A 20,438-nucleotide genomic window follows, 5' to 3' on the forward strand; every position below is an offset into this window, starting at 1 on the left:
CGGAGTGGCGTAAAGGTTGGCACAAAAGGGGGTAAAATGCTGGGCGTGTTGAGTCAACCAAGTGGCTTGCGATTACAATTTGTACCGGTATCTATTTCAACTAAGAATGGGTATGCTTGACGTAACTCGTCTTTCTCATGGGTTGAAATAACCACACCCTTACTTTATTGTATATTTTTGCTTGATTCCAAGACTTAAAAAAAGACTTTTTTCTAAGTCAGCTGTACTTACGAAGAGACTAAACCCTGGCTGCGGCTTCAAAACTTTGCTCATGTGCTCGATAGTAAATTCTTGCCTGTGGACTTACCCATGTCTAGAAAATTAGGTGTGTACATAAATATGACCTTGACCTCCCCTATCCCTTTTTGAGACTTCCTGTTCATATACTATCACTCTCTCTTTTGGCCAATATTGCCTTAATTCTTCTCGCAACAGTCAAAACTTGATCCATCAAGATGCGCTTTGGAAGTATCCTGTTCTTTTATTCAATCTGTGGCGCTCTTGCAAAGCCCCCCACAGTCACTCACGTTCCAGCTCAAAATCGCCCGGTCACGCTGATGGATACATCGGATGTAATTCGCCCGGTTAATGATTACAAAAGCTGCGTCGAGACTGTATATGTTTTAACTCATAGTACGGTCGCTTTGTTTGAACCTGAACATTGGAAGGAAATGGAGAAAATTCTATTTCGCACGGCTAGCGATGATTGCCGCAAGCTATTCCCAACAGCAGCAGAACAGGGGTCGCAAAACACCGCCCCTTCGACATCGGGAGACCAGTGCCCCGATTACAATGCACTCGCGCCAAACATAATTTGCAAGCCCAGGGACTATGAAAGCTGTGTCAAAACATTATATATTTTGGCGAGTCCAACGGCAGCTTTACTTGGAGCGCGGGACCAAGGGCAATATCTGGCAGTGTTACGTGAAGAAGCTGGCAACCGGTGCAAAAAGATGTTCCCGCGTTCGCCAAACAAAGCGGGCTCCTCGCAGAGAGCTAGTCCTCCAAGCCATCTCGACCCGTTTGCTGAAGCGGCGCTTTTTGCAAATGGGTTTGTACAAAGATTGGGCTGTTCCTGCATTAAGTTGGAAGACCAACCAATCCAACGTTAACAAGCTTCGTTTCGATTTTACTTCCAGTATTTTCGTTTCGTGTTCAAAGCCGCACAGGCAGCGTCCCCTTTGTCAAGAGGAGTAAGACCTGTAGTGATTAGGAAAGCAAATAACTCTGGTGACCCTGGAAGTTATACTCAGACAAGTGGTAGTAGTTAGCTAAGCGAAGATAGACAATACTCCTGTTCTACATAAGCTCGAGATCTCAGGTTCGATAAGCATTTCTAGTTTGTTTAGATCCACATCCCGGAGACAGATAACAAGCCTATATGTATCGAGATGTCATTTTTCGAGCTATCAGACTTGATTAACATTAGCACGACCGTCAGGACCAATGCCCCCCTCCCCACGAGAATAATTGCGCCACAGGACCAAGAATTCTTCATTGCATTGTTTTGGCCGCAAGCTGAATTCTACTGAGTTTTCATTGAGAGACTCCTGCGACACGCATGTTTCTTGGTCTCTTTGAAGCATCCATTAATGTATTGCTAGTTCTGGTTGCTTATCACGCCTGCAGGTTTCGTCATGGGCATTTTCCAAGTTGAATAGCTTTTTAACTTACGAGGACGAGTGGATAGCTGTTGTAACCTTTTTTGGATGACATTGACGGATAGAATAATTACAAAATCTTAAGCAAGCAAGTCACCTAGGTAGAAACTTATTGATTTCACTGTTAGTCCTCACGTGAACCACTATCACCCTGTTCTTGTAAGCACCCCGAAGCCCTAGCCGTTCAACTGTGCCAGTTTGGCGTTTTGCCATGATTGATAAACTCAGCGGCAGTATGGGAGACTTGTGTCCTCGAACCGAGCGGCAACGATTATTGCCGCTACACCTTCTTCAGTCATCTATGACCAGGACACTCGTATCCGCACATTTGAATCGGGTGCATCAGAACGAGTCGCCAGTCATCGGCGGCGAGAGCAATTCACACTGACCTGAGCTAAGCAACGGGGTGGAACCTTTAGCGCTGTATGACAGTTCCTTCGTATCTCTGGCGACTGATTTTTCACATAGCCAGTAAATATGTACACATGACCCCCTGAGTGAATCCGGGCCCATAGCCGGAAGGCTAGGACAAGGCTCGTTCTCAAATTTACCCTGTACTTGCACCGTGCACGTGATTTATTAGGTCCAGCTGTGTATTCCCTATGTTTTTCGGTTCTATTTATTGCTCAAATCAAGGATAATAATTGGGTAAAAGTTTACTGCAGCATGGTCCCTTAATTAGACATGTTAAACCAGACCCATATTGCAGGGACTACGGTAACTCCGGACTTTTATGCGCCTTGACATGACATGTAAATCCAGGATCTGGGATCCATGATTTCCAAAGTCTGGGTAAAGAAAATTAAGGCGGTTCTTTTTTGGTGGACTTGGAGCCGGAAAGCGCCCTTTGTGTGTTAGTTAGTACCTACAATGAAACGCTGAAGTTATTTATGCGCATATGACTTTATCCCCTCATATCTATACACTATCCAAGTCCGATCCAGGGTAGAAGGTTTCGGACTTTTGAGTAAAATTATCCGTTAGAGTTTCACTAGCACTGCCACCTTACATTTATATATGGGATCACGATTCCCATGTATTCTTAGCAGAGGTCAACCGCCCAAAGCCTCTTCACGAGGTTGAGATGGTTGGAATATATGGCAGATTTCTTCTTTCCGCAACTATAATGAGATGAGCGGAGTATAGTGGCTAAGCAAGCATCGCCAGCATTGAGAAGCTCGAGCCATGCAGAATAGCCTTTTTTAACTTCAATTAGTACCCGTCACACGTAACTCTTGGATCCCTTCTAAGGTATTATTAACCGGAGCAAGGACTCAAGCAGTGGTAATGATTAATTGTGTAGTTGAGTCGAAGTTTCAAATCGATATCTCGTGTACATGAGACATTCAGTTTCATCACTAAGCTTTTTTCTTCTCAAAAGGCTCGGCAGCTTCAGGCGCAAGTTTTGGTTATTCCGCTTGATCATAAGCGTATCACCACCTTCGACCTTCTTATTTACTTAGATGACAGCCACTATCCCCTCATTTGAATCTGTGCCATTTGCAGGTCTAAAAGTTTTATATGCTATCACTGAGCAATATTTCGTACAATCTCCGTCAATAAGGAGTTTCACTTTTTTCAAATTTCAATTAGATCTCAATGTGTGGATATCAGATGTTAGTATACTTCTTGTGGTATCGCCCCCGGCGACGGCTCTGACAACACATAGTAGAGCTCGTGTCCAGGTTTCGGACAGCTCTGAGATACAATAGTGTTCCTAGGCCTGGCGATAGAATCATTGTCGTCACACCATTGCCCTTGCTTGACAAAGCTACATGCCATGATAAAAACGCCATACACCCTGGCAGCGTAGGCCAAAATGTCACCCCTGGAGAAACGGTGGTCTCCGCCAATTTGAGCATCGTGTCTTCTGTCATATGTCGAAATGAAGATGGGAGAGCCACGAGTCCACGACACTGGCAACCGAGCGCCAAGAACCCGGAATTGGGCATGGATAGTTGTCCCGTCACATCTCCCAAGTCACCTGTCCCTGAGGCCAGTCTAGTTCTTTTCGTGCATGTCGCGTTACGGGCCCCGAGTCTATGTTGGATTATGACGATTACAGCGCTTTTTCCGCCGACAGCCAAATGTCACAGCGGAGATGAATTCTGGATTTCGACTTACTTCGAGAATCATCGGCACAAAAGCCCCTTATAATTTCCTGAGCACTATTTCACCCGCCGCAAAACGCTATGATGGCAGACAAAAGTCGTGGTATACACATTATACCTAGGCTGCTGGTAGCTCTACGGAAACCTCTCGCGTGGAATCCTGAACCATCTATGGGGCTAGCCAGGTTGACAGTAATGCCAACACCGAAAGGAGCCTTTGCAAAGATATCACAGATGAGGTCAGTAGAATGTTTTTATGTGAGTTCAGCCATCGGAGCTTGATTTGGGGACACACAGGATTGCTGCTTGAGAGATCGCAACGGAGTGGATTGGTTATGGCATATGGTGAAGGAGGGGATCGAGTCTGTTGCCGTGGCCCGTGGATACCCGACACCGAATCTTACTTGCTTGACAGAGCTCGGCTAGCAGCTGTTGTGTGAACCATGAGGTATGCCTTTTGCCCTTGTGGCACTCTCTCTTTCTGGACTCTCCCTCACTGCTCCACAACCTCCTCCAGCGTCGATACACCCTCCGACAAATCCCCACTTGTCCACTGCCACATCTCGTGCATCCGCAACCTCCCGTCCGCGAGCTTCTCCGGCCGCGAACGACACTTTCCCGTCCTGAGCTCGCCCGAAGTGTCGACGTGCTGGTACCGCATGTCGAGCGAGTCGTCGTCTGCCACGGTGGCGATGAGGAAACCCTTGACGATGGAGCCGCCCGTATACTCTGCCCAAACGACGGTCCCGTCCTGGCGGTAGTGGAAGCGCGTGCCGTCGCTGACCTGGCCGTTGGAGGAGTTATTTGATGCGACAAAGATGCGCTTGTCGTATAGGTTGGGGGTGGACATGGTTGCTCGAGTTGGGTGGGAGGTGTGCAGGAGGGGCTTTTATAGAGAGGTGGCGAGGTTGGTTTATACCAGAATCAGTGACTCAGGTCAGAGATGCGCTTGCATGTCTTATAGTGTAGATATTGGAAGCCTCCGATTTCAGCAATTGAACTGTCTTGGCTTGAAATCCAGCCCGATATCGCAGGCAATTAGGGCCGATGCAACCCGCTTCTTGCCGTCCGCTTGCGAAGGGGATTTCTAACCCGGATTGAGCAGGGTGGAGCTTTTTTGTTTAGAGGCTTAGAGTGCATTAAGAAAAGACAGTATAGACACAATATCTAGAAGATGGTCACTACAAATGAAATTGCTCTAAGGACTACGTTACAAGCAACTTATCTTGCAACGCAATCGAAATCCTGCATTAGATGTTTCTCAGCGTACCCCAGCTGATCTGCCAACTAAAGCATGCCAAAACCCGCCCACGGGGGCCAGGTCCGGCCCAAATTCGAACGCGGGTTTTCTTAGCAGACCGCGGGCCCCCGTGGGAAACCCGTAAATACGTAAATATTTTGAAATTTGTGGGTATGAGATTCGGAATACAATTATACCAAAATTGTTTGTTCGCGGGCAGACATGCGTGTGGGTAGATCACGTGTGGTGACACGTGATCTTAGAACACGTAGCAGAGATTTTAACGGATCTCTGCAGGATTGTAAATAATTACAAAACGATAAATAGCATGTATAAGAATACCGTTTATTTTATTATATTGTTTTTACCGATCGCAGCGATTATTTTATTTTTATTAATATTAATTAATGTTATTAGTATAAGCAATACAAATAAGCTAAATAAAGGTATTTAAATTGTTAATTCCTTTAATTAACGTTATATTTGGGGTTAATAGCGAAAAATATTATAATAATTACAAATACCGTATATTAACGCGTTTAGGATTTGTGGATTATTATTACGTAAATTTTTAAAAATACCGGTTAAATCGTTATAATTTAAACCTTTTGAAACCTTTATTATCCGGATTATACCGTTAACCAAACCCCTATTCCGAACCGTTATTTTAAACGAAAAACGGCGTTATATCGGATATTAATACGATAAATCCAAATATACCGCCTATACCATTTACGATACCGAAAATATTCGAAAATTTTAACGAAAACGAACTTTTAAATCGTATATTTAAAAAATTGGAAATTCGTTCCAATAATTAAAAAAAAATCGATATAAAGGCGTTAAAAACCGGGTTAAAAAATTTATCCGAATATTTAGGCCAAATAATAATTACGTAAAAAAACGTATAAATTATTAAAATAATTTGCGATTTCGAAAAATTTATAATATTTAAAAAAGGTAACCGGTTATTGGAATATTATATCGAAAAATTTAAAAGTTGGAAAAAAAAGAATTTTAATAAATATAATAAAAAGTTTATACGAATTTTAAAAAATTATTTACAAAATTATAAAATTATAATATTAGGTTAAAAATACGGAAAAATAGGCCGAAAATTAATAAATATTATGGAAATTGCAAAAAAAAAACCGCAAACGGAAACCACGTAAAACCGTAATCCTAACAAACTTTTAATTAAAAAATTAAAAAATCGTATTTTATTATTTACTAATTTATAATCCGTATACCTTACGCCCAAAATAAATTTTTAGGGGTTCGACCCAAAATTACGGTTATTACCCAATATATAATATAATTATATTTACCATTTATTTACCGTTTTCGGAAAATAACCGTTTAATAATATAAAACCGTTTAACGAAAAATATAAAAAAAAGCCCTAAAATAAACGGGCAAATATTTAAAAGGAATAATTAATTGCGTACGAAATTTTCCAAACGTATAATCGCTTTATTACGGTATAAAATATTATTATATATAAACGTTTATTACCCATTTAAATACCCAATTAAACGTTTCCGTTTATTATATTAAAATTTTTTTTACAGGTTTGGAAAAAGGATAATAATTATTTAAAAAATTTATACGATTTTTTAGATAAAAAGGTATTTAATTTTATAAATATTTGCCAAATAATATAAATCGAAATTTTCCAAATATACGCCGTATTTTCGTAAATTTTAAAAAAAAAATTAACAATTATTTCCGAATATATATAAATAGGGATAAAATTTTTAAAAATATATATTTACGTTTAAAAAAAAGGTTCGATACCAATTTTATCCGTTAATAATACCATTTAAATTGGAATTCGATTACGTTTTATTTCGTAAAAAATAAGCCCGAAAATATAAATAAAACCCCAAAATAAATTTTGGAACTTTTTTTCGATAAATTATAACGGTGTTAAAAAATTATAAAATTAAATTATTAATTTAAATACCAGTTCGTTAATAATATAATATAAATTATATAAAAAATATTAAAATTAAAATTAACATTTGTAAATACGAAAAAAAAATCGTACGAAAAGTTTTACAATTAATTGCGCCGGTTTATGGTTATTAAAAATAAACTATAAATTAACGGCCAATATTTGGTTAATCGCAAATATTAAATAATAATTCGAAACGAACGGTTATTATACCGCAAATAATTGGGTTTAAAAATTCGAATAAAATTAGGGATTAAACCCCAAAAAAAAAATATAGAAAAAGGAAGGATATTATATTTACAAAAAGGAAAATTGCAAATTATGGAAATATACCAAAAAAAATAACGTATTTAAAAAAAACGTTGGAAACGCGAATAAAAAAATTATAGCCAAAATATACGAGATTATAAAACGTTTTTATAAGCCGCGGAGGGATTTAACGAAAATTTGGGTAATAATAATTTAAAAATATTAAAAAATTATTTAACAAAATTTATAAACGAAAAATCCATTATAATTAGCTATTATATAATAATATAAGGTATAAAGTTTTTAATAAACAAATTTTTTAAATATAGGTTTAACGCTGTATAAAAATAGGAAATAACGCAATTAGCTAATCGTTTAAATTATATATTTATACAAATTAATATGGAATGGGAAAATCTTCTACCAAATACCGGCGCGGTTAAATATTTAACGGTAAAATTTAAACAATTCGTAATATTATAATAATATAAAATAAATCTATATATAAACCAATAACGTATTGGAAAAATACGTATACGTTTTGGCCAAAATAACGTAATAATATTAATAAAGATTACCAATATACTTACCTTTATAAAAATAATTATATTTTATATTATAAAAATAAATATACCGTTTTTAATATCGTTAAAAAATATAAATAAATTGCAAACCTATTATAATAACGTCCGAAACGAAATCGTTTACGGTAACGGCAAATAAATACCTGTAAAACGGAAAAGGGGGCACCCCTGGTTTTATTTGAATAATACCGCGTAAGGGATTATATTTTTTACCGATTTTAAAATCGCGGAAACGTTTTTAACGGAAAAAAAACTGCGGCGAATTTATAAACGTTTTAAATACCTTTTTATTAATAAATTTTAGCGCCTATTATAACGTATAAACGAAAACGCGGATTTTAAAATAATTTAAATAATTAATAAAATATGCCATTTTTGCTAAAAAAAAAAAATCACCGCAACGCTTTAAATTTACCCTAAAAAAATATTAACTTTAATTACGAAATTATTATTAATATTATATATTTAAATGGGCGGTTAATATTTTATGTAATCGATATAAATATTATATTTTAATTTGCCCAATTTTTGGTTAATATATTAGCCAAAAAAACGTGGGAAGCGTTAAAATAATGTTAAATTAATATTTATTTAAATCCGTTAAACATATTAACGTTTAAACCAGGGCCTAATTTTCGTATAATTAAATTTTACGCAAAAATACGTTTTTTAAAAATTATATATTATTAAATTTTTATAAAAATATATTGGATTGTGGATAAAATCGAACGTTTTTATATACCTTTAAAAAGGGCGTATAAAATTATCCGGGCAAAATGCGGTAACGATTATTTACAAAAAATTGCCTTTTAAACAGCGGTAAAAACGGTTAATAATACCGCCGGACCGAACGGGCTAATACCCACGTTATTAATTTTTAAAACCATATTAAAAATAATTATAAATTTACCCCCAACGTTTATCCAGGTAAAACGCGCGGAAATAATAAATAAAACCATAATTAAATTCCGAAAAATTATTGTAAAAAAAAAATTAAATAATACGTTAATTGCTAAAAACGGGCCTAATATAAAAAATAGGCTACCGCATACGTTGGCGTTAAATAACGAAATATTAATATACCGCGAAAAAAATAATTGGAATGGCCTTTATAAGGTTATTTTTATTACCGAAAATATAATACGGATAACGTTACCCAATGGCAATTCCAATTTTAAAAACACGTATATTAAATTTTATTATAAATATTAAAAATAGCCGAACGATATATAGGGTAATTAGGCCGAATTTACGTATTTAAAGGAGGTTTAACCACGGCGGAAAAGGCGTCCAAAAACGGTATTAAAACCCCCGAAAAAACCTTTTAAATTAACGCCAAATTTCCCTATAAAAATACCTATTATTTTATAATAAATTACCCCTAAAAATAATTTTACAATTTATATAGCGATTAATTTAAAAAATTAACGGCGTAATACCAAATAAAAACGGCCCAAAATATATTACGACGAAATATTTATATTAATTAAAAAAACCCATCCCAAAAAATTGGTTATTAAATATAAAACCGAAGGGAAAATAATAACGTTAAAAATTTTATTCGAATAATTAAATGTAACGGAAATAAATATTTTATTAAGCGTAAAAATATTCGAATTAATATACGGAAATAATATATATAACCGGATTTTTAATATTAAAATAGTACGGAAAGTTAAAAAAACAGCAAATCGCCCGTACGAAAAATTACGTTTTATTATTTAAAAGTATAATAATAGCGAAAAAAAAGCCTATTAACCTAAACGTTAACGATTATGCGGTATAACCAACGATTAATTTTAACGATCGTATTTATTATAATAACGTAATTCGGTTACGTTTTTATAATTAAAAATATTAGCTAGGCGTATATCCAATTTAAAAACCAACTCGTTAAAAACGTATTAATAAAAATTCCGAAGGAATTATTATATAAATATCCGCCGGAAATTTACTTTAAGGTTAATAAACCGTTATACGGGCTAATAAAATTAAAATTATACTAGTTTAATATTTATTAACGTTATTATAAAAAATAATTAAATTATATAACGTTTAAATATAATACCTGTTTTTTAATTATAAAAGCGGTCGGTTTGGGTTAATGGGTTTATAAATAAACGATACGCCAAATTTAGGAAATTCCGAATTCGTTACGTACGAAAAAACAAAATTTTAAAAAATAAAACTGCTAACGAAACCGCAAAAAATATTATAAACGGAAAACGTTAAAAATTTTAACGGTTGTAAAATAATATTACAAAACGGCGATATATTAATATAACAAAAAGGACAGGTAAATCGCCTGGAATTGGTAAACGTATAGGCGCCAAATTACAAATAATAATACGTGGCCCAACGGGTTAAAAACGTTTATATTTCCATTACTTACCAACCCGAAATTATATTCGATTTTTTAATAGTCGCGCAAACGGTTAATCCGTTAAATATAAAAATTAAAACGTTTAACAAACGATTATAATAATAAATTAAAAATTAGTAAAAAAGGTTAAAATATATTCCATTATTTATAAAAATAGCGAAATTATACGTATTTGTAAACGGATCGTTCGCCAATTTAAAAGATTTAAATTTACAAATAAATTACGTAATTTTATATAATAACGAAATTAGCCATAAAAACGAGGATAATTTCGAAATATAGGGCAATATTATATACTGGTTTTTTACCAAATGTAAACGCGTAATACGTAACGTTTTAATTAACGAAATTTACGGTATAATAAACGGGTTAAATATAAATTTTATATTAACGCGTACGTTCCGAATAATTTGTAAACGTAATAACCTACCGCTTTTAAATTTCGTAATTTGTATAAATTTTAAATTACTGTACGATTATTTAATATAATTTAAAATTATTGCAAAAAAAAAATTAATAATCGATATTATGGCGATTAGGTAATCGTACGAAACACGTAAAATTTAAAAAATCCGATAAATTAATAAATTAAATAACCCTGCAAACGCTATAACGAAAAAATATCCGAATAACGCGTTAGAAAATCTAATATTAACGAATAAAGTACGGATACGTATAAAAAATTAGGTATAACGTAATTAATAAAAAAATGCGAAAAAAGGTTATAATATAAAATATAATATAAATAAAATATAACGTATAAATTAATATTTACTTTTTAAAAAAGATATAAAAAATAACGAATTTTTAACCCCCAAAAAAAATCCGCAAAAAACAGCCAATAAATTAAAATAAAATTTTTACAAACCGTAAAACGGTCCGTTTGGCCTTTTTTTTTTCGGCCAATATAACCGCCACGGCCAAATTACCACCCTTTTTTTCCTTTTTTTAAATTTTTAATATTTTTTTAACGACGGGGCGTTATTTGGTAATCGTTTAAAATATACGTTAATATTAAATAAAAAAAAAAACGGTAAATATTATAATTTACAATTTTATCGTTTTTAACGATAATCGCCAAAAAACGGACGGTAAAAAAACGGGCGAAAACGGGAATTTTTTCGCAAAAATGCCCGGAAACGTATTTATAATACCGTCCAAAAAACGGGTTCGTTTCGCGGTAAACCGCGAAATTACCGGATTTTTATTTGCCCGCGAAAATAAAACGCAGGCAATCCAAATAAAATTTTGGCCGGATTACGCCGGCGGCGGGGCGGGGACGGGGGGCGGTAAGAATAAAAACGTATATTATATATAAATTATTAATTTTAAACGATTAAACGAAAAATAAACGGAAAAAGGAAATACGTATATTTGTTTTTAATTTTGGTAACCCGATTAACGGACGTAACGGTAGCAAATTTTTTATTTTTACGGATACCGGTAATAAATTTCTTATTTTTACGGGCACCGGTAACGGTAACAGATTTTTTACCTTTACGGGTACCGGTAAAAATAATAGCGGTAGGGGCACCGGTAAAGGCGGTAACGGTAATGGCAGGGGCGGGGGTAACGGCGGCGGTAACGGTGGGCGTAAAGGCCTTAGGGCGGCCCGAAAGCAAAAAATGCCGGATAGGGCCGGCGGGCGTAAAATTATTGGCGGCGCAAACCGCCAAACCAAAAATTAATAGTTTAATTATTTTTTAATTTATATTAACGACGATATATTTATTAAATAATCGTTAAAAATAAATGGCCTATTTACAATAAATCTAATAAAACGTAAATCGGAAAATTAAAACGAAAAAATTACGAACCAAAAAAAAACGGCCTATTTATAAACGGATTAAAAAAAAATCGGTAATTATTATAATATAAAATTCCTATTAAATTTTCGTGTTGTGGTTAATTATTTATAATAAATTAAACGTTTACGTAAATAAAAAATTATTTTATTATTATTAAAAAATAATAAAATCCCCTTTATTTATTAAAAAACGGTTGGAATAAAATATTCGTTTACAACGTTAAAAAATTTTACAATTTTCCAAACGCGTTATTTTTCCTTTATTTATTTATTAATAATTATTTACGGGTTTAAAAGGTGCGTATATTTACAATTAATATAAAAGATAGCCTGTATTTATTCGCGGGCAAATATACGTGTAGGTAAATTACGTGTGGTAATACGTGATTTTAAAATATGTAGTAGAGATTTTAACGGATTTTTGCAGGATTGTAGATAGTTACAGAACGATAGATAGCATGCATGAGAATACCGTTTATTTTGTTATATTGTTTTTACCGATCGCAGCGATTATTCTATTCCTATTAACAAAAATAAATAAATATAAAATCACATAATCTTTAATCCAAATGCCTTTTTTTCGATTTTCCCCCCAGTAAACGTCGACCTTGCACAGAGCCCGCTGGCTACCCAATTCGGGCCAAGCCCGCGAGCCCGTGGGCCCCCAATAACCCGCCGAGAAAACCCATGGATTATTACGGGCCCCCATGATGTACCCACGGGTTAATGGGCTGGGACGGGCCGCCCGTTTTCGTGCTTTGGCAGGCCTTACTGCCAACTCAGTTCTCACTGCCAGGCATGATTCGTAAGTTGTGTTGAAGAGCCGTTTCCTCGCAGCTGGACGATTGCTTTGAATGTTTGCCAAATCAAACCATATTCAAAACATCGGAAGCCGCTCCGCTACTTCACCTTCCCGGCGGGCGTCGTCAAGAAGTACAACGGAGCCGATTGGGGTCTGCAGGGCTACTACCTTTGGGACACAGGCGACATTACCCTCTGGCTTGTGGCTGAGATCACCGTCGCCATCGTCGCCGCCAGCATCTCGTGTCTCAAGCAGCTGTTCAAGTAGGTGTGCGAGTCGACCTGTGTCAGGTACTACTATGACAGCAGCGGCCTGGCTACCAGTGACTAGCACAGCAGCACTTTCAGCAGCAGGGTCCGGAAACCGAAAGCAGGCCAAAGCGGAAACTAGGATACCAGACGGTGTGAGGCAGCTTAGGTTGACTCCCAATGTAGTTGCACTCTGACGAGGCTAATTACCCGCAGGGAACGGATAAGATCACTCGGACAACCCGTAATCAGGTTTCCGTTGAGGAGTCTCATCCTCGTGAGAAGAGCGTTCGGAATATGGTACAAGAGAAGGGTTATCTGGGATTTAGGGACGAGCTGTGTCATGGGGATCAACGTCTTTTCTCATATTCCCTTCTCTTCCCACTAACTCTTCCTGCCAGTAGTTTCTGGAAAGTTTCCGCGTTGAATATTATATCCTTTTCGTGGTTTACCTTTTTGGGTTTGTAAATATACTTATTAGTTCGGATTAGTAATGCTCGCCAGTTGAAATTAAAATCAATTAATACACACATGGCGTCCATTCACGCTCATTTTGTGATTTCTTTTACCTTTAATGAGCTGTTGCCTGCTAAGAACGGCTGAAAAGTGCACCGTTGTGTAAGTGATCCGATCCAACCCCTGAGCAGGGAACTTTCACAACCTTTCACCTGCTGTTGACTTGATCGCAATCCCATCACTTTATCTAACGGCCTCGCCCCTAGGAGGCATCCGTCACTAGCGTGACGACATTTCAGCCGTAGATCAATCTTAACGTAAAAAAGCTTGTCTTGGCAGACACTAGCCTCCTGAACGGCGTAGCCACCTGCGACCTGGGGAGCTTAGCCCTGGGGTCTGGATTAGTGGCTCTCTCCACGCCTAGTGCTAACCCCTTTCCAGGGTAAGATCTACGTATAAAGCTGCTCCCGATGTTTTCGATGTTTCTCATATGCCCTTGATGAAGTAGCACAGTACAGGCGTGTCGGCTTCCCACAATAATTTCTTTTCTCTGTGTGCGGTTTGCATTACCAGTCAAGGCCTACCTGCCTTTTCCATCACTCATTCATAGCCATGCGGCTCACGCTCTCTACCGTCGGCGTCGTTCTGGCCCTTGTCCACGTGGTCATCGCCGGCCCGGCCCCGAAGCTAACCCAAGATGCGAGCTGCGGAGCGGCCAAGGGCACTTCTTGCCAGGGCTCTCAGTGGGGTAATTGTTGCTCTAAGAACGGCTGGTGCGGAAGTGTAGGTTTTTCCCTATCCTCCCTCATACATGGGAAACTAATCATGGTGTTTCCCGGCACAGACTAGACTGGGCGGGCCTGAAATGGTCAGGGCCCTGAAGTGGTCATCTCTCTTTGCTCTTGTAACCTTTATAACAATTTAACCAAATACCCAATATAAGCCAAATTTAGTACCTATATAAAACCAAAAAGCCGCTTTTCAATGGTATAGTATATATATTTGTAACGCTTATAATAATCGAAATATTAAAAATAATATATATTTGCTATTTTTATTATTTAAAATTCGAATTAAAATATAATAAATATAGGGTAAATCGTGTTAAATAAATTAAATTTCAAATAATATTTCAGAATTTAATTTGGGTTTGTAAAATATTCGATTAATTTTATACGATTTTTTAAAGTAAAAACCATAAAAACGCATATTAAATTAAAATTTAATTTATAATATTTTTAGTTGATAAATAAAAAAATAAAAAAATCGTACTAATAATAAAAAAATAAAAACAAAATTACGAATTTTTTTGAATTTATATTTAAAATTTTTTACAATTAAATATTTTTTTTAAAAAATCCCCATAGTAAAGTTTTACTAATTTTACTAGTAAAATTTTTAAATAAACATTTAAATATAAAGGATTTTGTAATTAAAGCCAAAAAAATTCGTAATTTTGTTTTTATTTTTTTATTACCAGTCCAATTGTTTTATTTTTTTATTTATTAACCAAAAATATTATAAATTAAATTTTAATTTAATATGCATTTTTATGGTTTTTATTTTAAAAAATCGTATAAATTCAACCGAATATATTATATACTCAGGTTAAAATCCCAAATATTATTTGAAATTTAATTTATTTAATGGGTTTTACCTTATATTTATTGCATTTTAATTCGAATTTTAAACAATAAAAATAACAAATATATATTATCTTTAATATTTCGATTATTATCAACGTTACAAATATATATATTATACCATTGAAAAGCGGCTGTTTGGTTTTATATAGGTACTTAATTTGGTCTGTATCGGGTATTCGGTTGGATTGTTATAATGGTTAAAGAGCAAAAGAGAGATGACCACTTCAGGGCCCTGACCACTTCAGGCCCGCCCAGTCTAATGCATACTGCGGCGCCGGCTGCCAAGTCGGCTACGGATCCTGCAATGGAGTGACGATGTCCGCCAACGCGGCGACCATCCAGACCACGTCAGCCTCGACGTCCTCGAGCGGCACGGCCAACCCTCCGGCCCTGAAAATCAGCGAGAACGCAAAGTGTGGGAATGAATTCACTTGCCAGGGCTCCTCGTTTGGAAACTGCTGTAGTAGGAACGGTTGGTGCGGCAGCGTAAGTTTCGTCGATGCACATCCCACGGAGTAACGATCATAAACCAACTAACATGTACCTCGCAACAGACTGAAGCCTACTGCGGTGCTGGCTGCCAGTCCGCCTTTGGCAGCTGCAACGGTTTGACCAATCCCTCCGGTACCACGTCCAACACTGCACCCACCGGTGCTATTAACCTCTCCACGCTCAAGGTCAGCACGGATGCTAAGTGCGGCAATGGCTTCACCTGCCAGGGCTCGCTGTGGGGTAACTGCTGCTCCAAGAACGGATGGTGCGGAAGCACCAAGGACTATTGCGGGACGGGTTGCCAGAGTGCTTTTGGTGCCTGCAACGGAGTGACAACGTCGCGGTCGTCGACGACAACTGGCATGGTAACAGCAGGGGCTGTGTCTTTGAGCCTCGGGTCATCTTCGATTCCGACTACTACCGGCTCGTCGTCCGCCCCGACTTTGACTATTACCACCACATCTGTCGTGCCCACTGTGTCGTCCATGGGCAGCTCGTCAACTAGCTCATCGGCCGGGGGAGGCATCACCATCACTGTCAACCCTTCAATGACTACGTCTACATCTACTAGTGGCTCACCGGCAAGCTTGTCCACTTCCACCACCGGCTCGTCTGAGGCAACTGCTGGTACGTCTTCGGTTGAGCCCAGCACCCTGGCAACCACAACCGCCTCCCCGTCGACCAGTGATACTTTGACCACTGCTGTGGACGCGTCTTCGACAGCTGTATCTGCATTGAGTACTAGTTCTACGTCGTCTGCCTCTGTTTCCTCTGATACCAGCGATACAGTTACAGTCACCTCGACGATATTGAACACTGCCTCCACCTCTGCCTCGTCTGCTACTAGCTCTATGACCTCTACCGATACTTCTGCCTCTGATACTAGCTCTACACTGTCTACCATAGCTTCTGTGATGAGCGCTTCGGTGGCCAGCACAGACTCAACTTCCAGCTCGGCTGCCAACTCTCTTACATCTGCGTCCGACACGGATGTAACCGTAAGCCCGACCACTGCGACTAGTGCGAGCTCTGGGACAAGCACTTTGTTGACCAGCAGCGCTTCAACATCGGATACAGCCTCGCTAAGCTCCACAACGGCTACTGCAGGGACAGAAACAACCCAATCCCCGACGTCCTCAACTGCAACAGGAGCCTCTGAGTCTTCCCTGGAGGCTGCCACTTCGCTGACTGCCACATCATCGACCACAGCAACCGATTCAACCCCGCCAACCAGGACCGACACAGTCTCGCTCGCCACCACCTCTTCGACAACAGACACGCCATCGTCAGCCGCTGCCGCAACGACCTCGCCAACCACTTCCGCCTCGACGACGGCTATCACCAGTAGTCCTGATGCTGCGATTACGACTGCTGCTGCTACAACTTCTGATGCAGGCCCAACCTCCGCTAGCGCTGCAGGGTCGTCTACCGAGGCAGACGCTACGTCAACGGCTGCTAACACCGACAGCCTTGGCTCATCCACGTCCAGCGTCGCCACTACTGAGTCTCTAACTTTGACGATAACCACGGCGGATAGCGCCACCTCGGGGACTCCCAGCACCGCCGCTGGCACTGTTGACGCTACGACCTCTAGCTCAACAACCATTGTGGACAGCACCACAGCAACTGCCAGCGCCGTAGGCGACAGTTCAACATCTTCTAGGGAAACGTTGTCTGATAGCGCCTCCAGTACTGAGACAGCAAGCTCCGCCGCCGTGGTGACAACTACGGATAACGCTACTTCATCAACCGCTTCAAGTGTGACCGGTGCCACCGAGTCTATGGCTTCTGCCTCAGACACAGCCACTACGGACAGCAACACTTCTGAAGCCAGTACGAGCATTGTAACTGGTACTGGTGCTGAACCCACTACATCCGCTCTGGAGACCTCATCTGGTAGCGCCCCCAGTGCCGAGGCGACAACTACGGATAATGCTGATTCAGCAACCGCTTCAAGCGTTGTCGGTACCACTGAGTCTACGGCCTCTGCCTCAGACACAACCACTGCGGACAGCAACACTTCGGGCGCCATGACGAGCTTTGTAACTAACACCAGTGCTGAACCCACTACATCCGCTCTGGAGACCTCATCTGGTAGCGCCTCCAGTGCTGAGACGACAAGCTCCGCCTCTGTGGCGACAATTACGGATAGCGAGTCTACAGCCTCTGCCTCAGACACAACCACTGTGGACAGCAACACTTCGGGAGCGAGTACGAGCTTTGCACCTGGCACCAATGCTGAACCTACTACATCCGCTCTGGAGACCTCGTCCAGCACCGTTTTGGCTGGAAATACTGAGACTACAAGCTCGGCTTCATTGCAGTCAACTCCGGATAACATTATCCCAGGCACCACGTCAGACAGTTTTATTGACACCACCGCTGGAGTCTCAATGTCTACCTCGACTATATCCACAGCGGACAGCAGCACCTCGGTAGCTATCACAAGCACTGTTATTGGCACCACTGCTGAGACCACAGCATCTGTTCTGGAAACCTCATCCAGTACCGTTTTGGTTGACAATACTGAGACTACGAGCTCAGCTTCACTGACGGCGACCACGGATAGTGTTAACTCAGGGACCACCACAAACGATCTCACTAGCACCACTACGGAAGCCTCGGTCTCTGCCTCGGCCACAGCCTCAGTGGACAGCAATAACTCGGAAACCACTACAAGCAGTGCTGCTAGCAACACTGCCAGCACCGATGCTGAGACTTCATCTAGTAGTGTTTCGGGTGCCACCAGTGAGACTACCAGTTCGGCCTCATTGGAGACGACTACGGCTAGCGTTATCCCAGGGAACACGTCAAACAGTATTGTTGGCATCACTACTGAAGTCTCGACTTCTACGTCTGCAACAGCGACTACGGACAGCAGCACCTCGGTAACCACTACGAGCAGTACTGAAAGCACAGCTGCAGAGACTTCATCTGGCAGTGGCTCAGGTGCAAGCAGTGAGACTACCAGTTCAGCCTCGGCGACGGATAGCGCAACCTCGACCGCGCCAACAACAGATGCTACGTCAGTTTCATCTACAGTCACAGTCGTGGATACTACCACCCTGGGCACTAGCACCTCATCAGCTGGGGCTGACACAACGTCGACTACTGTTGTATCATCAATCGCGGAGGCTTCTACATCTGCAAGCTCAACTGCGGCGGCGACGACAGACGCTGCCACCGTTGCGCCGACTGTCGTCGCTAGTGAAAGCACAACAGCCCTGGCTACCAGCACTTTGCCAGCCAATACTGATACAGCCACGATTTCCAGTGCTGCGACATCGACTGAGGCATCTTCTGCATCATCAAGCTCAACCATCATCGCTGCAACCGATGCTACGACTGTGGTTCCGACCACGTCTAGCTCCACTGCTGCGACAGATGCTACAGATGCTACACTGACTGTAGACCCTGCAACTTCCAGCTCAGGCGGATCAAGCTCTAATACCATCATTCCGCTCGCTACTGATGTTACGACTACTTTTACCACGGCCACATCGAGCTCCACCTCCTTGGCTGCCACGGACCTTACGGTCACTGTAACTCCAACCACGACAAACTCAGCCACCAGCTTCACCGCTGCAACGACTGTAGTCCCGACCACGTCGAGCTCCACCGTCGAGACAGAGATGACAACTACCGTAGACTCCACAACATCCAATTCAGGCACATCAAGCTCCACTACCGTCAATCCGGTAACCACTGATATTACGACGACTGTGGTCCCAACTACGTCAAGCTCCTCGGCAGTTTCTGGCACCTTGACTTCCACGGATGCTACGACCGCAGTAACGCCGACCACGAGCTCAAGCACCAGCAGCTCAACCGCAGGAAACCCAACCACTACCGCCGCTGCAAACCCGACCACAACTACTGCCGCCGGCTCCAATCCGACTACAACCACTACCGCCGGCTCTAATCCAACTACAACCACTACCTCCGGTGCCAACCCAACCACAACCACTACTGCCGGTGCCAACCCGACCACAACCACTACCGCCGGCTCCAACCCAACCACAACTACTGCCGGTGCCAACCCAACCACAACCACTGCCGCCACCGCCAACCCGACTACAACTACTACCGCCGCTGCAAACCCAACCACAACTACTGCCGGTGCCAACCCAACCACAACCACTGCCGGCGCCAACCCGACCACAACCACTGCTACTGCCAACCCGACCACAACTACTGCCACTGCAAACCCAACCTCAACAGCAGTGTCTGTAAATGGGTCTTTGCGCCGGTACTACAAGGCTGAAGCGCCGGCGTGCAAATACGACCGGCACAACTTGGACCAATCAAGCCTAGCGATCCCAGGCGGAGACAACAGCGGCAACGATTACAAAAAGGCCACGCTGGACTGCCAGGCCTCCTGCAAAGCCATCACAACATGCAAGACGTTCTCCATTTATGTTCCTACTACGGGTAATCAATACACATGCACTTTGGACGCACGGTCGTATGCAGCCAATTCCATGACGTGCAGCTCCAATGTCAGGTACAGCGCCGTGTACGACGCCCCGCCGGTCCAGAACGCCCGCAGGGATGTCGGGGCGTCGCGTCCGGAGATCGCGAGGCGTGCCGCCAGGGCCGCGAGGGACCTGGCGTACGAGGGCTACGCTGACGTGGACTGGGTCGCTGCTGGAGAGGTCGAGGCCGAAGAGCATGATGCTATTGACAGCGAGAGGTTGGATTTCGACGACATTGACGAGGTAGAGAAGCTGGAGGCGCGCGGGCAGCCGTCCGTCAAGAAGCCGGGCTGTTTGGGGAGGGTTTGCGTGGGTAATCCTTTTTAG

General features: G+C 40.6%; 2 protein-coding genes across 2 annotated transcripts; one reads left to right on the forward strand and one right to left on the reverse strand.

Moving 5' to 3' along the window:
* Positions 1–4,265: 4,265 nt before the first annotated feature.
* On the reverse strand, positions 4,266–4,622 carry PgNI_05477 (uncharacterized protein; the record flags this gene model as incomplete). Its single annotated transcript, XM_031125508.1, has 1 exon — positions 4,266–4,622. One exon carries the CDS (start codon positions 4,620–4,622, stop codon positions 4,266–4,268), a length of 357 nt encoding a protein of 118 aa, XP_030983027.1.
* Positions 4,623–14,110: 9,488 nt separating this feature from the next.
* Positions 14,111–20,438, forward strand: PgNI_05478 (uncharacterized protein; the record flags this gene model as incomplete). Its single annotated transcript, XM_031125509.1, has 3 exons — positions 14,111–14,281; positions 15,400–15,630; positions 15,699–20,438. 3 exons carry the CDS (start codon positions 14,111–14,113, stop codon positions 20,436–20,438), a joined length of 5,142 nt encoding a protein of 1,713 aa, XP_030982136.1.

This window comes from Pyricularia grisea, chromosome I (genome assembly GCF_004355905.1).
Source record: "Pyricularia grisea strain NI907 chromosome I, whole genome shotgun sequence".
NCBI classification, from domain to species: domain Eukaryota; kingdom Fungi; phylum Ascomycota; class Sordariomycetes; order Magnaporthales; family Pyriculariaceae; genus Pyricularia; species Pyricularia grisea.